The 16,469-nt window shown below is 45.0% G+C and overlaps 1 protein-coding gene across 2 annotated transcripts in view; it reads right to left on the bottom strand.

Moving 5' to 3' along the window:
- The window catches only part of LOC129713368 (metal transporter CNNM4-like), a 33,306-nt gene that overhangs the window by 4,687 nt on the left and 12,150 nt on the right, over positions 1–16,469 (bottom strand). The window contains exons 2-7 of one of the 2 annotated variants that reach the window (XM_055662371.1): positions 12,760–12,903; positions 11,478–11,615; positions 8,144–8,313; positions 6,829–6,925; positions 4,466–4,528; positions 3,269–3,438 (exon numbers count right to left, since the gene is read on the bottom strand). In XM_055662371.1, coding sequence (XP_055518346.1) covers positions 3,269–3,438; positions 4,466–4,528; positions 6,829–6,925; positions 8,144–8,313; positions 11,478–11,615; positions 12,760–12,903 — 782 coding nt within the window. The remainder of the gene's footprint in view (positions 1–3,268; positions 3,439–4,465; positions 4,529–6,828; positions 6,926–8,143; positions 8,314–11,477; positions 11,616–12,759; positions 12,904–16,469) is intronic. The other variant, XM_055662372.1, reaches the window with a different exon arrangement.

Here is a 16,469-nt window from a genome sequence, read left to right on the forward strand (position 1 = left end):
ATATTAATAGGGAAGTAACAACAGCTTTTATACAGTGTCATTTAATCCACCAAATACCCTAAATGGCTTTACTGCCAATAAAATGTGATCTCTCTGTCCACAGTCTGAATCTATGAGATGGGGCAACAGCCAATGATAGAGGCATTGAAGTCACAGAGCATGGAAACAAGCCCTTTGGCCTGACTCGTCCATACCAACCAAGAACCAAAAGCCACATATTTGCTGCATATGTCCCATATCCCTCTAAACCAAGGTTTCCCAACCTGGGGTACATTTATCCTAGGGGGCAAATGTCACCTACCCAGGGGGTAAATTTGTTGATTTGTACATTTTTTCTCATTGACTGACTGTTTGGTTCTGATATACCAGAATCTGTTCATCATTAGTTGTTCATAAATAAGCAAAATAACATTGTTATGTGCTATTAAAGTTGCCGGGGGTAATTCGCATGTAGGGGCATCCATAAGTTGGGTGTTTGTACTCTGGGAATGGCCCTTATTCAAGACACCTGGAGAAGGTTCTGACCCTAAGCATCACCTATCTATGTTCTCCAGCAATGCTGCCTGACTCGCTCAGTTACTCCAGCACTCCATGTCTTTTCTAGTAAAACCAGTAACTGCTGTTCTTTGTTTCTTCAAGGGCACTGAACTATGAAGTCAACATGGTGCAGATAACAGCACCATTTGGTGGCGTTCAACGGTACTGCAGTCCAACCTATTTTCCATAGCCTGATTTTATGACAATCCCTTCATACAACCGTAGAGAGTGCACCAGGATGGATTTGGTAGCTGCTGTGTGGCTGCAGGCATCTCCTGCCGTGTGGGAACTCGGCAAATGGTTGAATTTAGACACACTTCTTTAACCACAGAAACAAGGAACTGCAGATGCTGGCTTACAAAAGAGGACACAAAGTGCTGGAGTAACTCAACTGGTCAGGCAGCATCTTTGGAGAACATAGATAGGTGAAGCTTCAGGTCAGGAACCTTCCCTGAGATGAATCAAAGGAGGACCCTTCGAAGGGGGCGCTGTCCTGTGCACGGCTGCCCTGCCAGCAGTTGTCTGTCTTTTCACCGTTTTATTTTTATTTTTAGTTAGTGAAAGTGTTTTGTTTGGAGGTCTAGACTTTTTTGTGTGGGGGGGGAGGGGGAAACTGCCTTTCAGGATCCCTACCTGGTCGGGAGAGGCAGCTTTTCTCTGGGCTGCAGCTTCGACCCGTCCTCGCGGCCTACCAGCGGGCCTGGAGCGGCGTTTCCTGTCGGGGACCGCCCAGAACCTCAGCTTCGGCGGCGGCACAGCGCTGGAGCGCTATCGCGGAGCGGGCGATGCCTTGCCTGGGTCGCCGCGCTGGAGCTCCGGTGAGCTGAGACCGCCGGGTAAAACATCGCGGAGCTGCGGGACTGTGGAGCGGGCCAGCTGCGCCGAACTTTACACCGGGAGCCTGGGATCTCGCGACGAGATCGCCAGTTGTGGAGCTCCAACCAGCGCGGCCTTGTCGGCTTCGGAAGCCGCGGCCTCCAGTACGGAGGCGGCCGTTCCAGGGTTCCCATGCCGCTGTGAGGACTCTCCCGACGTTGGAGCTCCACCACCCGGCGAGAACGGCCAGGAACATCGGGCCTCCATAGAGGCAATTGTGGAGGCCTCAATAGGCCCAACTATGGGTGAACTGGGGACTGGACTTTGTGCCTTCCCTCATGGTGGGGGCCATTGTGGGGGGATGTTCTTTGTGTTTAAGACTCTCATTGGTGTTATGTCTGTATTCTTTCTTTGTGTGCTGCAAAATAGCAAAAAGCATTCCACTTCATTACACCTCGGTGTATGTGAATGTGACCAATAAAATACCTTTGATACCTTTGAAGGAGAAGTTGTTGGGGGTGAGAGGCAAGAGTCCCGCCCCAAAATATTACCCATCCGTGTGTAGGAGGGAACTGCAGATGCTGCTTTACACCGAAGACAGACACAGAATGCTGGAGTAACTCAGTGGGACAGGCAGCATCTCTGGAGAGAAGGAACGGGTGGCGTTTCGGTGTTGAGACCCTTCTTCAGACTGAGGGTCAAGGGAGAGGGTGACACAGAGATATGGAAGGGTAAAGTGTGAAAACGAGAGATCAAAGGGGACAAAGTTCAAGGAACATGTAGAATAGATCATTGTTAGCTAGGGGCATACAAAGATAACATTTAATCAAGACAGTCAAACTGATCAGAATCCATGTTCTCCTGAGATGCTGCCTGACCCGTTCCAGCACTCTGTGACTTTTCTGGTTTAACCACACGTTGCCCTCAGTTGGCCTATATTTTTATTTAAATATATTGGTGGGAGGCTGCATTTCTGATGTGGGCTGTTTGTATTACAAACAGTTCTCTGTCATAACCGGGAAAAGACCCGACATCTAATTGTTAATGCAGAACGTTGTAAATAATATTGGTCCTGCACAAGATTTAATTGGAAGGAAACTATTTAGTCACAAATTTCCAAATAATTAATTCAATTATTTCCATAAATAGATATGTTATTTGAGTTATAGAGTCATAGTCATAGAGTGATACAGGCCCTTCGGCCCAACTTTCCCACAATGGCCAACATGTCCCATCTACACTAGTTAATCCGACTGTGGAAACTGAAGGAATACGGATTGAAATTATGCAAAAGCAAGAATAGATATTGTTTTCTGGACAAAATAGAAACACACAAGGAATGGTCAGCTGCAAATCAGTTGGTAAAATAAAGACAAAGTGCTAGGGTTCCTGAGCAGGTCAAGTAGCAACTGTGGAGAAATAGTTATGGCTTCAAGTTGCTGGCCCCAGCATTTTTGATTTTTGTCTCTGATTTCCAGCATCTGCAATCTTGAAAGACACAAAGTGCTGGAGTAACTCAGCAGGTCAGGCAGTATCTCTGGAGAACATAGATGACGTTTTGGGTCGGGACGTGTTACTCCAGCACTTTGTGGCTTTCTTTCTAATCAACATCTGCAGTTCCTTATTTCTACATCTGCAGTTCTTGCATCAGTTGATGAAATGCTGGCCTCCAATTATTTTTTAAAGATATATGGTAACAGCCTCAATATGATTTTTCTCACCAGAGAACGACTGTGACTGGAACTCTCTGCCTTGATAGAAGCAGAATTAGACACAGTTTATTAAATGGAACATATACCGTGGCATTAAAACAATCATGAGGAATGGGGGAAAGGAGAAGACAGTGTTACAAAGTGTTTTGATTTAGAAAAAAAAGGTTCCCTCAGTGGGCCAAATGCACCTAGTGCTTTCTCACCTTCACAAACTGTACGTCCATCACTGCCCTGACAGAGAAATCAGGAATGTAGTGATGTGTGGAAATAACCGTGCTGCTTGGTACAATGGATGCTGCGGACTCAGAGCGGTCGGCTTGATGTAGAGACAGAGAACGGTTCATCTCACTGTTGCGAGAGCTCGAGAGGTTATCTGAATGGGAGAGAGATCGAATTGCAACTTAATAAAACATAAACAGTTGGTTTGGATACTGTGCTCAGTTCTGGTCTCCCCATTAGAGGAAGAATGGGGAGGCTTTGGAAAGCGTGCAGAAGAGCTTGAGAAGAGACCAGCTAGAAGTTTATAAAATTATGCGAGGCATAGATCGGGTCGACTGTCAGAAAGATGAATGGAAATCTCAAATGTTAGGAATAGCTTTAAGATGAGAGAGGGAAAGTTTAAAGGAGTTGTACAGGGCAGGTTTTCTTTAAGAGAGTGGTGGGAACCCGAAATGTGCTGCCAGGCATGATAGTGGAAGCTGGAAGGACAGTGGCGTTTAATTTGACAGCATGTTCAGCACAGAAGGACCTGTTTTGCGTTGTACTGCTCTATGTACTATAAATGCTCCAGTGACCCCCGCAGGCCTCACCACAATGGGACACGGTCTCAGTGAAATCAGCCACTGAGCCTCGGAATTGCCTCTTCGAGCGCCACACTCGAGGGTCCGCAGGAGTAACGGCAGTGCTGTCTCGGTTGAGGATACTTCAGCTCATGTCTGCCTCCCAACACACACCCTCCCCTGCACTGACTCACAGCGCCAGAGACCCGGGTTCGATCCTGGCCTCGGGTGCTGTCCGTGTGGAGTATGCACATTCTCCCTGTGACCTCTGGATCCACCGGTTACCACCCACATCCAAAAGACGTGCAGGTTTACTTGGCTTTATAAATTACTCCTGATGTGCAGGGGTGGATGTGAAAGTGGGAAAGCAGAACTAGTGTGAACGGGTGATCAATGGACAGACTCAGTGGGTTGAAGAGTCTGATTCCATGCTGCATATTTCAATCAATCCCCGGTCTCAACATTCAGCTCCAAGGCAGGGACAGGAGTCACATGCTTGTTAGAGGAAGTCCCAGAGCCACAAATGTCTTCACACCAAAACCCTTGCTCACTTCAACCTCACCAATAGATCGTAATAAGGGCTTGGAATGTAAAAACCGTGCAGACCCATGCATGATTTACCTTGGAACCAAGGAGTTAGAGAAACTGCTTTGAGGCTGCAAGTGCGGAGCCTGGAGATAGGAGCTGGGAGATAGAGATGAAGCAACAGAGAGAGAACAAGATTAAACAGCACAGAACAAGAGCAGCAAGTGTTCACCTCCGCCAGATACATCAGCTCACCCTCAGCCAGCACTGCCACCTTTTGTCTCTTGTCTCATGTCCCCTCCATCATTGTTTTTCTAGGGCAGACACAGTGACGCAGCTGGTAGAGCCACTGCCGCACAGACAGAGACCCAGGTTCGATCCTGATCTCGGGGGCTGTGTAGATTTTGTACGTTCTCTCTGTGATCATGTAGGTTTCCTCCCACATCCCAATGACGTGTGAGTTTGTAGGTTAATCAGTAAATTGTCCCCAGTGTCGAGGGAGTGGATGAGAAAGTCAGATCATTTAGAAAGTGTGAACGGGAGTTCCATGGTGAGTGTGGACTTGGTGGGCCATGGGCCTGTTATCTGCCATATCTTAAGGGGATGGGCAGGCTAGATGCAGGAAGATTGTTCCCGATGTTGGGGAAGTCCAGGACAAGGGGTCACAGCTTAAGGATAAGGGGGAATTCCTTTAAAACCGAGATGAGAAGAACTTTTTTCACACAGAGAGTGGTGAATCTCTGGAACTCTCTGCCACAGAGGGTAGTTGAGGCCAGTTCATTGGCTATATTTAAGAGGGAGTTAGATGTGGCCCTTGTGGCTAAGGGGATCAGAGGGTATGGAGAGAAGGCAGGTACGGGATACTGAGTTGGATGATCAGCCATGATCATATTGAATGGCGGTGCAGGCTCGAAGGGCCGAATGGCCTACTCCTGCACCTAATTTCTATGTTTCTATCTCTACACTAAACTTTTAGTCTTCATCCTACTACATACCTTCTCTTTCTTCTTAGGTACAGAAAAATACTGGAGAAACTCAGCTATGGAGCGAAGGAGGTCGAAACCCTTCTTCTCTTTGTTCTTTCCACCCTTTCCTCTTCTCACCAATTTAAAATACACGTTCTCTTAACGTTCCCTCATCCTGATGAAAGGTTGGCTACCTGAAACGTTTCTCTCTGCAGATCCTGCCTGACCTGGTCCTTCTCTCAATTTCCCTCATTATTTCCAGCATCTTCAGGATTGCACCAATGCTCAGAAAGGGGGGGGGGAGGCGGCATTTCCAAAGCAACTTTCACCTCTCTATGTCCTAAATTGTGTTGCACAGTACAGAGAACTTCCAAAGTGGAGCCAAGGTTGTACGGAACACAGGTCCCAATTTACACACATGCCTGAATAATCTGTTTTCATAACATTGATCGAGGGATCTTTATTGGCCAGGATCCCACATGGGATCTTTTACATCCAGTCAGGAAATCTGGTGAGGCTGGGGATAATGTCTCGGATTCACCATCATCTCGGATACAACATTACCCATGTCTTTGGAGGAAGTAGCGCAAGACTGAGGCACCACTAATGGTGCAGGTGGAGACTTGGAGCAAGCAAGACACAAAATCATCTCTTACTGAGGCCATGTCAAGAATTTTAGAACTTTCTTTCTGAAATGTTGTGGTCAACTGGTAAACACAATACTCAGATTTATATCAATACAGGGATTTGTTGAGCGGGAGAATGGAAGGTTGGAGAACCAAGACCAGAGACAAATGATCTAAAACCTAGAGTGTTCTCGTGGAGTGAGCGTTAATCATCTGTTCATTCCTTCAAATATTTTGAATCTCTTGAAACTTTCTGTGAAATGTTAGCTTCTTGCAATAATAATGCATGTGCCTTGTTTGCTACTATCGACAGGCTAACAAACCCTCCTGTGTCAGTAGCCTCTGACCTTCTTTCCACCAGGGCCTGCAATGAATTTACCTCCTTCACTGACAACATTCAGAAAATGAGGCAAGCAGTCAGTGCCTCCATATCAGGTACAGTGTGTGTCGTCCCTGTGTCCATGTAAAGCCAATTTATATACCACGACACAATTTTGTGCAATCAACCATAAAAACCTGGAGGACATGATACAACATCTGAAATCCTCCCCCTGCGGCCTTGATATTCTGCCAACAGGATTAAAAAAAAATGTTTCAAATTATTTGGCCTCAGATCTACTACAAATTGTAAACACATCTCTTCTCTCAGGTGTCTTCCCAAAGGCACTGAAAACTGCAGTCATTAAGGCACTCTTAAAAAAGAACAATCTAAACATGTCACTAATGTCTTATTCTATTTTAGCTTGTTTTTATTTTTCTATTCTTTTTAATTGCTTTTTAATGCTTTGTGTAAAGCACTTTGAATTGCCTTGTTGCCGAATTGTGCTATAATAATAAACTTGCTTGCTTGCAAAGGGATCATTCTTACCTGCGAGTGTGCTGCCGAGAGCCATGGTGCCAAAATAGGAGAAGGGTCCGGTCTCAAACCTCATGTCTTCCTTCCCAGCCTCGGTCTCCACCTTGCCCTATGGAGCAGGAAGGAACAGTTAAATAGGACACGGACTGGATCGATCACACAACCATAGTTCATGTTTAACCTAATGCTATTAGACATCGTGGGGTCCAGAGAAACACTGTAGACTCCCAAGATGATTCCATCCAACTGGCATACCAGTACGCCACCTCCTCTGTGGTTATAGACACAAAATGCTAGAGTAACTCAGCGGGTGAGGCAGCATCTGGAGATGCTGCCTCACCTGCTGAGTTACTCCAGCATTTTGTGTCTACCTTTGATATTATCCAGCATCTTCAGTTCTTTCTTACACATCTTCTGTGGTTGTGTCTATCTCACCAAGGGGGACTGCACCTACCCAGCCCTTATGATGAGCGAGCCTTTTGCATCACCCATCGGTGGGAACGGTTGCGGGGTCTATTACCGACCATCTCCCCCCCTCACACCCCTCAAATGGAAGCAGTTGGCTTCCCATTCTCCCAGGAGCAAGAAAGCAGGAGAAGTCAGTAGAAGTTCATAGGAGCAGAATTAGGTCATTCGGCCCATCGAGTCTACTCCACCATTCAATCAAGGCTGATCCATCTTTCCCTCTCAAGCCCATTCTCCTGCCTTCTCCCCAGAACCTTTGACACCCGCACTAAACAAGGAGGCCAGGTGGTGCAGCAGCTGCTGTCTACTCTACATACCTACGCTAGTTATACCTGGTGTTGTTTCAAATGAGGAGTTACCAAAAGACAAGAGTGAGAATGTTACTTTTTTTTGTTAACTTAAAGAATGAAATTAATTTTAGTGCCATTCAGTGTTTTTGGTCATTTATTTTTAAAGAGTTTAACATATTTAATAATTTAATGACAGAAGTTCCAGTATGCACTTGGAGGCATTGCTTAACCTATTTTCTAACTCCTTTGGCCTATTGGACCTAGTAATTGCCACCAGTATTTGCCATCAAGGGAGGGGGGGAGAAAGCTGAATCTTGCTCTATCAGCCCTACTGAGTATCAGCCATGACAAACATGTTTCCCACAGTACTGTAAATAGCATGAGATACCCTCAGATGCTTCACAGTCGCTATACCCACACAAGGCATGGGAGGAAGTAAGTCAGTCAATGAGTCATTAGGCTGGGAATCATATCTGACTGAGTCATGTCTCTGGGCCAAGCGACCACTCAAGTAAAGCAGTCGGCTGCTGCAGATTGTGAATTGGGAGGTACTTCAGGAAAGGAAGCCTTACCTGTAGAATAAGGATAAAGTAATCAACCGCTTTGCCTCGCGTGTAGAGATAGTGGTCAGGACAATGCTTGTTGTCCTCTTCATATTTGATCTCGTTAATGACGTCGGGATGTTTAAGGAGGCGCAGTAGAATCTTCTCCGAAATATTTGCAGCATTAAATTGAATGATCTCTGAGGAGGAGGGCAGAAGAGATTAGTTGGAGTAAACCATTGGAGTGCGGTGCTGGGTTGCAGTGTGTACAACATGAATACTTGAAGCACAGAAGCCTACACTCAATGTATTTCTGCACCCTCTTGCCATGCCTTCAATGTGTGGTACAAGAGTGTGATTCACCAGCCCTCCTTTGGGCTGGGGGATGGGGGACAGTGGAGTTCATGCTACCTGTCCCTCTACCCCACTTCCTGGGCTGGACTGATTGGGTTCTAGCCTTTGCTATTGGAGGAATGGGATGACATTCTCCAGACTCTCTTTGCAAATCCACTCTGTGAAGAGGTGGTCAACTATCTCCTCTCCATAGCAATCACCAATAGCAGGGCAGACTGCACATGCAGCAAGATTCCAACGGTGGAGGAAGGATCCGACTGGGAGGGTCACCATCACCGCCAGCCAAGCCAGATCTTGGTGCTTGTTTGCGAGTTCTGACTATGAGACATAGTCTCGCCAGACAACCTCGGCAGTCTGCTCAGGGAACCTCGCCACAGGGTCCATCAAGTCCCTGCCCTACAGTGCTGACCATTGCCTGAGAGACCTGTGGTCAATGGTGCTAGTCCTGAAGAACGTTTCCACGAAGGACAGATGGTGCAGCAGTGTCCAGCTAACTGGTTGGACAGCTGTTCACCCCCCCTCTTTCCCCCTGGGAGATGGGCTGGAATGGGGAACACTCACTCACTACCTCTCACAGCCGGTTAGGGCGGGATCACCACACTGTCACCACACTGAATGAACCGTCCAGCCCTATGATGCAGTTTTTATATCATTCCCTTTCCACAAAGTCCAGACGCCTTCTGTTGCCTTTGGTTTCCGCTGCTCTTTTGACCAGTTTTGTTTCAGTCTTGTGATCTTGATGGTAAACAAGTCCATCATAAGCAAACTTGGTGCTGACTCATCGCTGCCACGAGACCAGTGGGATAATCATCTATTCTTATTCAAGTCTTCAACAATAGTCCCCAACAGGAAAACAATACCTTCTGAGCATCCATCAAGGTTCACCACAGCTCCACCTCCCCAGTTTAAAGATGTATGAGGCAAGTTTTTTTAAACATAGACTGATGGGTGCATGGAATGTGCTGCCAGGGCTGGTGGCTGAGGCAGATACAATAGGGGCATTTGAGAGACTTTTAGATAAGCAGATAGATGTGGTAGGATGTGGATCATATGCAGGCAGTCAGAATCTTTTTCCCGGGATGGAATTTTCAAAATACCAAAGGGCATAGCTTTAAATTGGGAAGGGGACATTTTAAGGAGATGTGTGGGGCAAGCTATTTATTTATTTATTTATCTACCTATCTATTTATTTATTTATTTTTTACACAGTGTGGTAGATGCCTAGAAAGCATTTCCAGAAGTGGTGGTGGAGGCAGATATAATAGTGGCATTTAAGCGTTTTTAGCAAGGCTCATGGTTATGCAGGGACTGGAGGGATATGGATCATGTGCGGGCAATAGGGAGTGATTAGACAGCGAATAACATGAAGCTTGCAAAATGTCATATTTCACCAACCAGCAGCGTGGCGTGTTCGACATACCCCGCTGATGACAGCACATGCACAGCACAGAGAAAACTTGACAGCAAGAAAAAGGCCAACTTGTTTCATCAACAAAATCTTCAACTCATGCAAGTTACCAGCTAAATCCCAAGGCAGCAATTGTGCTATTTCCTCCCCTCCACAGTTCGAGACAGACAAGATGGGTAATTAACTGGCTCCCTGTAATTAAGAATTACAGGGTGACTTGCGGCTGACTGCGCTCACTGAAACCATCTATCTAACTAACATGGCACCACCCAAGATGTGCTTTTCATAGCTAGGGGCTAGGGGCTGACGGCCAAAACAAAGTCATTCACAGCAGGAGTTTGGTTCACATCATCCAGTCCAAACCCACCTCAAATTTTAAATTCTCACTGTTGCTCACAGGTTATAGGAGTAGAATTAGGCCATTCGGCCCATCGGGTCTATTCCTCCATTCAGTCATGGCTGATCTCTGCCTCCTAAACCCATTTTTCCTGCCTTCTCCCCATAACACCCATTCTAATCAAAAATATCTCTGCTTTAAAAATATCCACTGACTTGGCCTCCACAGCCCTCTGTGGCAATGAGTTCCACAGGTTAACTACCCTCTGACTAAAGAAGTTCCTCCTCACCTCCTTTCTAAAAGAGTGCCTTTTAATTTTGAGGCCAAGATCTCTGGTCTGAGACTCTCCCACCAATGGATACATCCTTTACACATCCATTCTATTTATGCCTTTCATTATTCTGTACGTTTCAATGAGGTTCTCCCTCAACCTTCTAAACTCCAGCGAGTAGAGGCCCAGTGCTGTCAAACGCTCATCATATGCTAACCCACTCATTCCTGGAATCAATCTTGTAAACCTCCTCTGGACCTCTCCAGAACCAGCACATTCTTCCTCAGATATGGGGCTCAAATTTGCTCACAGTTTGCTAAATGCTGCCTTTACATCTGTTTTTGTACTCCAGTCCTCTTGATAAAAATCCTAGCGTTGAATTTGCCTTCCTTACTACTAATTCGACTTGCAAATGAACTTTTTGCGAGTCCTGCACCAGCACTCCCAAGTCCCTTTGCACCTCTGATTTCTGGATTCACATTTAGAAAACAATCTACGCCTTTATTCTTTCACCAAATGGTGCCAGCACAATAACCTGGCTCTCAATATCAGTAAAACCAATGAACTGATTGTGGACTTTGGAAGAGGAAGGATGAGGACCTTTTTATATCATGGTGGAGAGAGTCAAATACTTCAAATTCCTGGGCGTGCATATTTCCAAAGATATTTACTGGATCCTGCACATGGATGCAATTATAAAGAAAGCACACCTCTACTTCCTGCGAAGATTACAGACATTCGGTATGTCAGAGAGGATTCTCTGATAGGTGTACAGTAGAGAGCATATTGACTGGTTGCATCGTGGCTTAGTTCAGCAACTTGAACACCCAGGAGCAAATAAGACTGCAAAACGTTGTGTACACTGCCCAGTCCATCACCAGCTCTGACCACCCCACCATTGACAGTGTACAGGCACATTATAAAGGGGATAACATGAATAATGTTTAGTGCAAGATAAAGCCAGGAAACTTGGCACAAAGAACCAACTTCTCACCTGTGGATAGGAAGCGATGAGCAGCAAGGAGCAGCTGAGGGGACACCTTAACTTGAACCTCATTAACCGTCGGCTTGAAGGCAGAAAAGTCCCTTTTCTTGTTATAGTGAACAGTCTTCATTCTTGATCTATTGTCAGCTAAAAACGAGAGAGTTTAGTTTAGTCTACAGATACTCTTCTGCCCACCAGGTCCATGCCAACCATTCATCACATATTCACACTAGTTCTGTGTTATCCCGCTTTTGTATGCACTCCCTACACACTCGGGGCAATTTACAGAGGCCAATTAAACCCACACAGAGAACGTGCAAACTTCACAGAGACAGCACCCGAGGTCAGGATCAAACCCTGGTGCAGTCTCAGTCTCCGTGCCATCCGGTGAGCATGCATAACAAGATACTACTTAACCAAGCATGCCTGTTCCTCACAGTATAGGGGCCCTTTGGCCCACTATGCCTGCACCGAACATGATGCCAAGACCAACTTTTATCTCCCTGAATATAATCCACATCATTCCATTCCCATGTGCTAGCTAAGACTCTTAAATTCCACCTATTTAAGAGGGACCTCATTTTTTTTCCCCCCACTCAGGGGCCAGTCTGTACCTGGCATGAGCTGCCAGAGAAAGGAATAGAAGCAGATTAAATTATAACTTTTAAAAGTCATTTGAATAGACTTGAATACGACAAGTTTAGTTTAGATGGGAAAGGTTTAGAGGGTTATGGGCCAAATGCAGACCGATAAGATTAGCCCAATATGCCAACTTGGCCGGCATAGACAATATGGACCAAGTGGCCTATTTCCGTGCTGTATATTTGGATACAAAACTTAATGGAAATCAGAAGGTCCCTCTCCATGTAGTTCTTTAGGCCTGGGAGGTGTGAAAATATCAAATCCGAGACTGAACAATTTACATGAGAGTCAATAGGTTTTTGGAATAAAGTGTTATGGATAGAGTTAAGAAAGAACTGCAGATGCTGGAAAATTCGAAGGTGGACAAAATTGCTCGGGAAACTCAGCGGGTGAGGCAGCATCTATGGAGCGAAGGAATAGGTGGCGTTAAGGGTCGAGACCTTGTCTATGGAGCGAAGGAATAGGTGACATTACAAGGTCTCGACCCGAAAGGTCACCTATTCCTTCGTTCCATAGATGCTGCCTCACCCGCGGAGTTTCTCCAGCATTATTGTCTACCTTGGATAGAGTTAAGAAACTGTCGGACTTCCAACTGAATGATGGAATGTGACAACTTTGCTGCATTCTAATATGTATCAAAGCAACTCACTATATAAATCTGATTCATCCAGAATCTCTGATTTGATGATCTCTTCAATAACGTCCTCCAGAGTAACAAGCCCCAGCACCTCGTAGAAGGGATCGCCATCACCCTCACTGTTCACTTTCTGTACAATCGCCAGGTGTGATTTACCTGAGAACAGATATCATTAAAAATAAGCACAAATCATAAAAAATACATTGAAACAGAAAAGGAACATAAGAACAGATAACATCAATTTCAATTCCATCATTTGCAATGTTCAGTGTTTTCTGAGTCATTCGTAATGGTCACTGTTTGTCATGTTGTTACTTGTGGGCGGAGCACCAAGGCAAATTCCTTCTATGTGAATACTTGGCCAATAAACTTACTTACAAAGGAAAGCTTTTGTTACTTTTCTTAAACACACTCTTCTCAAGCATTGCCCTGATTCGAGGACAGTGCTGTATCACAACTCACAGCGCTGCTGCCTCAGGAGGCTGAGGGGTGATCATACAGAGGTGTATAAAATCATGAGGGGAATAGACAGGTTGAATGCATTCCCCAATCACAGGGAAATCATTGTTTGTCGCCCCATGGTTGGGGAAATCGTGTATTAGGGACATAGGTTTAATGTGAGAGGCGAAAGATTTCATAGAAAGCAAATGGCCACCTCTTTCACACAAAGGGTTGTGGATCAATAGAACAAGCTGCCAGAGGACATAGTTGAGGCAGGTACCATAACAACATTTGAAGGACACTAGGACAGGTACTTTGATCAGAAAGGTTTACAGGGATATGTGCCAAACACACAAATGGAACTAGCTTGGATGGAACATCTTGGTCAGCACTGACAAATTGTCCTGTTTCCATGCTGTTCTACAACTCACAGCATCCTGCCCTGAATGTGTAGATGAATGATAATCTGGGTTGGGGGGGGGAGAAGTTAACGGGAGTGTGTGGAGAAATGTGTAGGAGGCACAGTAACGCAGCGATAGAGTTGCTGCCTTACAGATCCAGAGACCCGGGTTCAATCATGACCTCGGGTGCTCTCTGTCCGGAGTTTGTACGTTCTGTGACAATGTGGGATTTCTCTAGGTGCTCCCATTTCCTCCCACACTCCAAAGACGTGCAGGTCTGTAGGTTAGTTTGCTTCTGTAAATTGTCCCTAGTGTGAAGACAGAACTAGTGTATGAGTGACCGTTGGTCAGCGGGACTCGGTGGGCCGAAGGGCCTGTTTCCTCGTTGTATCTCTAAACTAAACTAAAAGCGAACAGTTTTATTGTTGGCACAGACTTAGTTTGTGTATATATACACACACTGAACTTTTTTTCTCCCGTTGTGTACTATGTTTACATATTCTATTCTGCAGCAAGTAAGAATTTCATTGTTCTGTCTGGGACATATGTCAATAAAACACTCTTGACTCAAGGGATTCTATTTCTAGTTACAAGAGTAAAGTTCCCTTTTAGTTTGCAGTTTCACCATATGCTGCTGGGATGGAGGTTCAGTTTGCCATTCCATGAACAAGTTGATGGAACAGCAGTCCATGTCTGCAGATCCCCCCACTAAGGGATGGGTGTATTGCCTCCAGCAAAGCAGCTGTCCATTTGCTTCCATCCCTCTGCACTCTCCCTACTGTGCTCAATTACTTTGAATTAAAGTTACCATTGAATCTGCTGCTCCCACCCTGCACTCTAGATCACAACAGATTGGCACATAAAAATATCTCAACTTACTACTGGTTCATGCCAATTATCTTAAATTGGTACCTTCTGGTTATTAACCTTCTTACCAGAAGGAACAGTTTCTCCTTATCATCATAACTATTTATATTAAGTCTCCTTTAACTATCCCTGGCTCCAAAGAAAAGCCCCTGCTTCTCTGCTCTCTAATCTCTCACCAATGGTTATGATAGCCCAAATCATCCTTTGGCCCCAGTTTCACATTCTGCAATGACGACAGTTTTCTAGTTTCCAATCAAGATGATTTCATTCCCACATAACTTCCATTTTCAGAACTCAATTACATGTTGCTGTTGAATACCGACTTATTACAAGAGTATATGTGTCTGCAATTAATTGGGAAAATTGGTGACCTCATGGACCATGAGGATCGGTTCATGGACGGCAAATTAAAAGTGCAACTAGTGTTGTTGCCACGAGCCAGCTTGATATAGGACCTCAGTCCTAAATTTAAACCTTAAATAACAGTGTTCGCATACAACAAATACCATCTGCCTCTACATCTCACTAGACAATCATGCACAAAAACTAGGTTGTCTTTGACTAGTTTTACCTCTCATCTGATCAGTTTATGCCTTTATACACTGCCTCAAATCCATGCAACCAGGGCGCTGGTTTCATTCAGGATCAAATGAGATCTTCCTGCATTGTTGAAGAAAATCATTGCTACAGCATAGCAAAGTGTACAGTAATGCATTTTGGTAGTAGGAATAGAGGCATAAACTATTTTCTAAATGGGGAGAAGATTCAGAAATTGGAGATGCAATGGGAATGCTGGTGCAGGATTCCCAAAATGCCCATTTGCAAGTTGAATCGGTAGTAAGGAAAGGAAATGCAATGTTAGCATTTATATCAAGAGACTAGAATATAAAAACTGGGGCGTAATGCCGATGTCAGCCCGCATTTGGAGTATTGTAAGCAGTTCTGGGCACAATATTAGAGGAGAGATGTACCGGCTTTGGAGAGGGTCCAGAGGAGGTCTATGAGAATGATTCCAGGAATGATTAAGTTAACATATGATGAGCGTTTGATGGCTCTGGGCCTGTACTCACTGGAGTTAAGAAGGATGAGGCAGGACCTCATTGAATCTTACTGATGAGTGAAAGGCCTGGATAGAGTGGATATGGAGAGGATGCTTCCACTAGTGAGAGAGTCTTGTAACAGAGGGCACAGCTTCAGAATAAAAGGACACACTTTTAGAAAGGAGACGAGGAGGAGTTTCTTTGGTCAGAGGTTTGTGAATCTGTGGAATTTATTGCCACAGACAGCTGTGGACGCCAAGTCATTGGGAATTTTTAAGAAGAGATTAACAGTTTCTTAATAGGTAAAGCCACCAACTTTCAAAGAGTAGATCCAGCTTTGCCTCCTCCTGTGTTGGGCCCTGTACAAATTATCTTCAAGATTCAAAGTTCGTAAAAATATAGAGTCTTAACCTGGCCTTAACGGCCCATTGTTCTCCAATCAATCTCAACGCTCATTCTCTGTTGTAAATGGTACTGGGCCAGATTCCCAGAGTGGGGAGAGAGTCACAAGGGACAGAAGATGCTATCTCCAACTAGAGAACACAGACAGTTTCCTTGCTTTGTTGTACAGACAAAGTCCAGCGTTCCTTTTCTTCTGGTTGCACAGTCAACACAGTGGAGTTTCGCAATCTAACGCTATCAGATTTGTAATTGGAGAGGAACGGAATGGCAGATGGTACCACATGTAAACAAACCAAGGGCACTGTGAGATACATTCCACCCTCCCCCCCTAAAAAAAACTGAAAATGTAATGGAAAGAAAGTATTGCCAATGAAGGTTTGCCAATGATGTTTGCTGCATCAGAAAAATAGAAATAAATGCCCTTAGACATTCAAAAGGGCAACTGAATCAGAGCACATGCAAAGGAATAAATAATTTATAGTGCTTCAGGGAAGGAGAAGAATGGGATTAATTGTTGTCTTTTTCAAGGAATGTTCAGGGCTAATGGGTGAAATGGCATATTTCCATGACT

Source organism: Leucoraja erinacea, chromosome 35, assembly GCF_028641065.1.
Source record: "Leucoraja erinacea ecotype New England chromosome 35, Leri_hhj_1, whole genome shotgun sequence".
Taxonomy (NCBI): Eukaryota; Metazoa; Chordata; class Chondrichthyes; order Rajiformes; family Rajidae; genus Leucoraja; species Leucoraja erinaceus.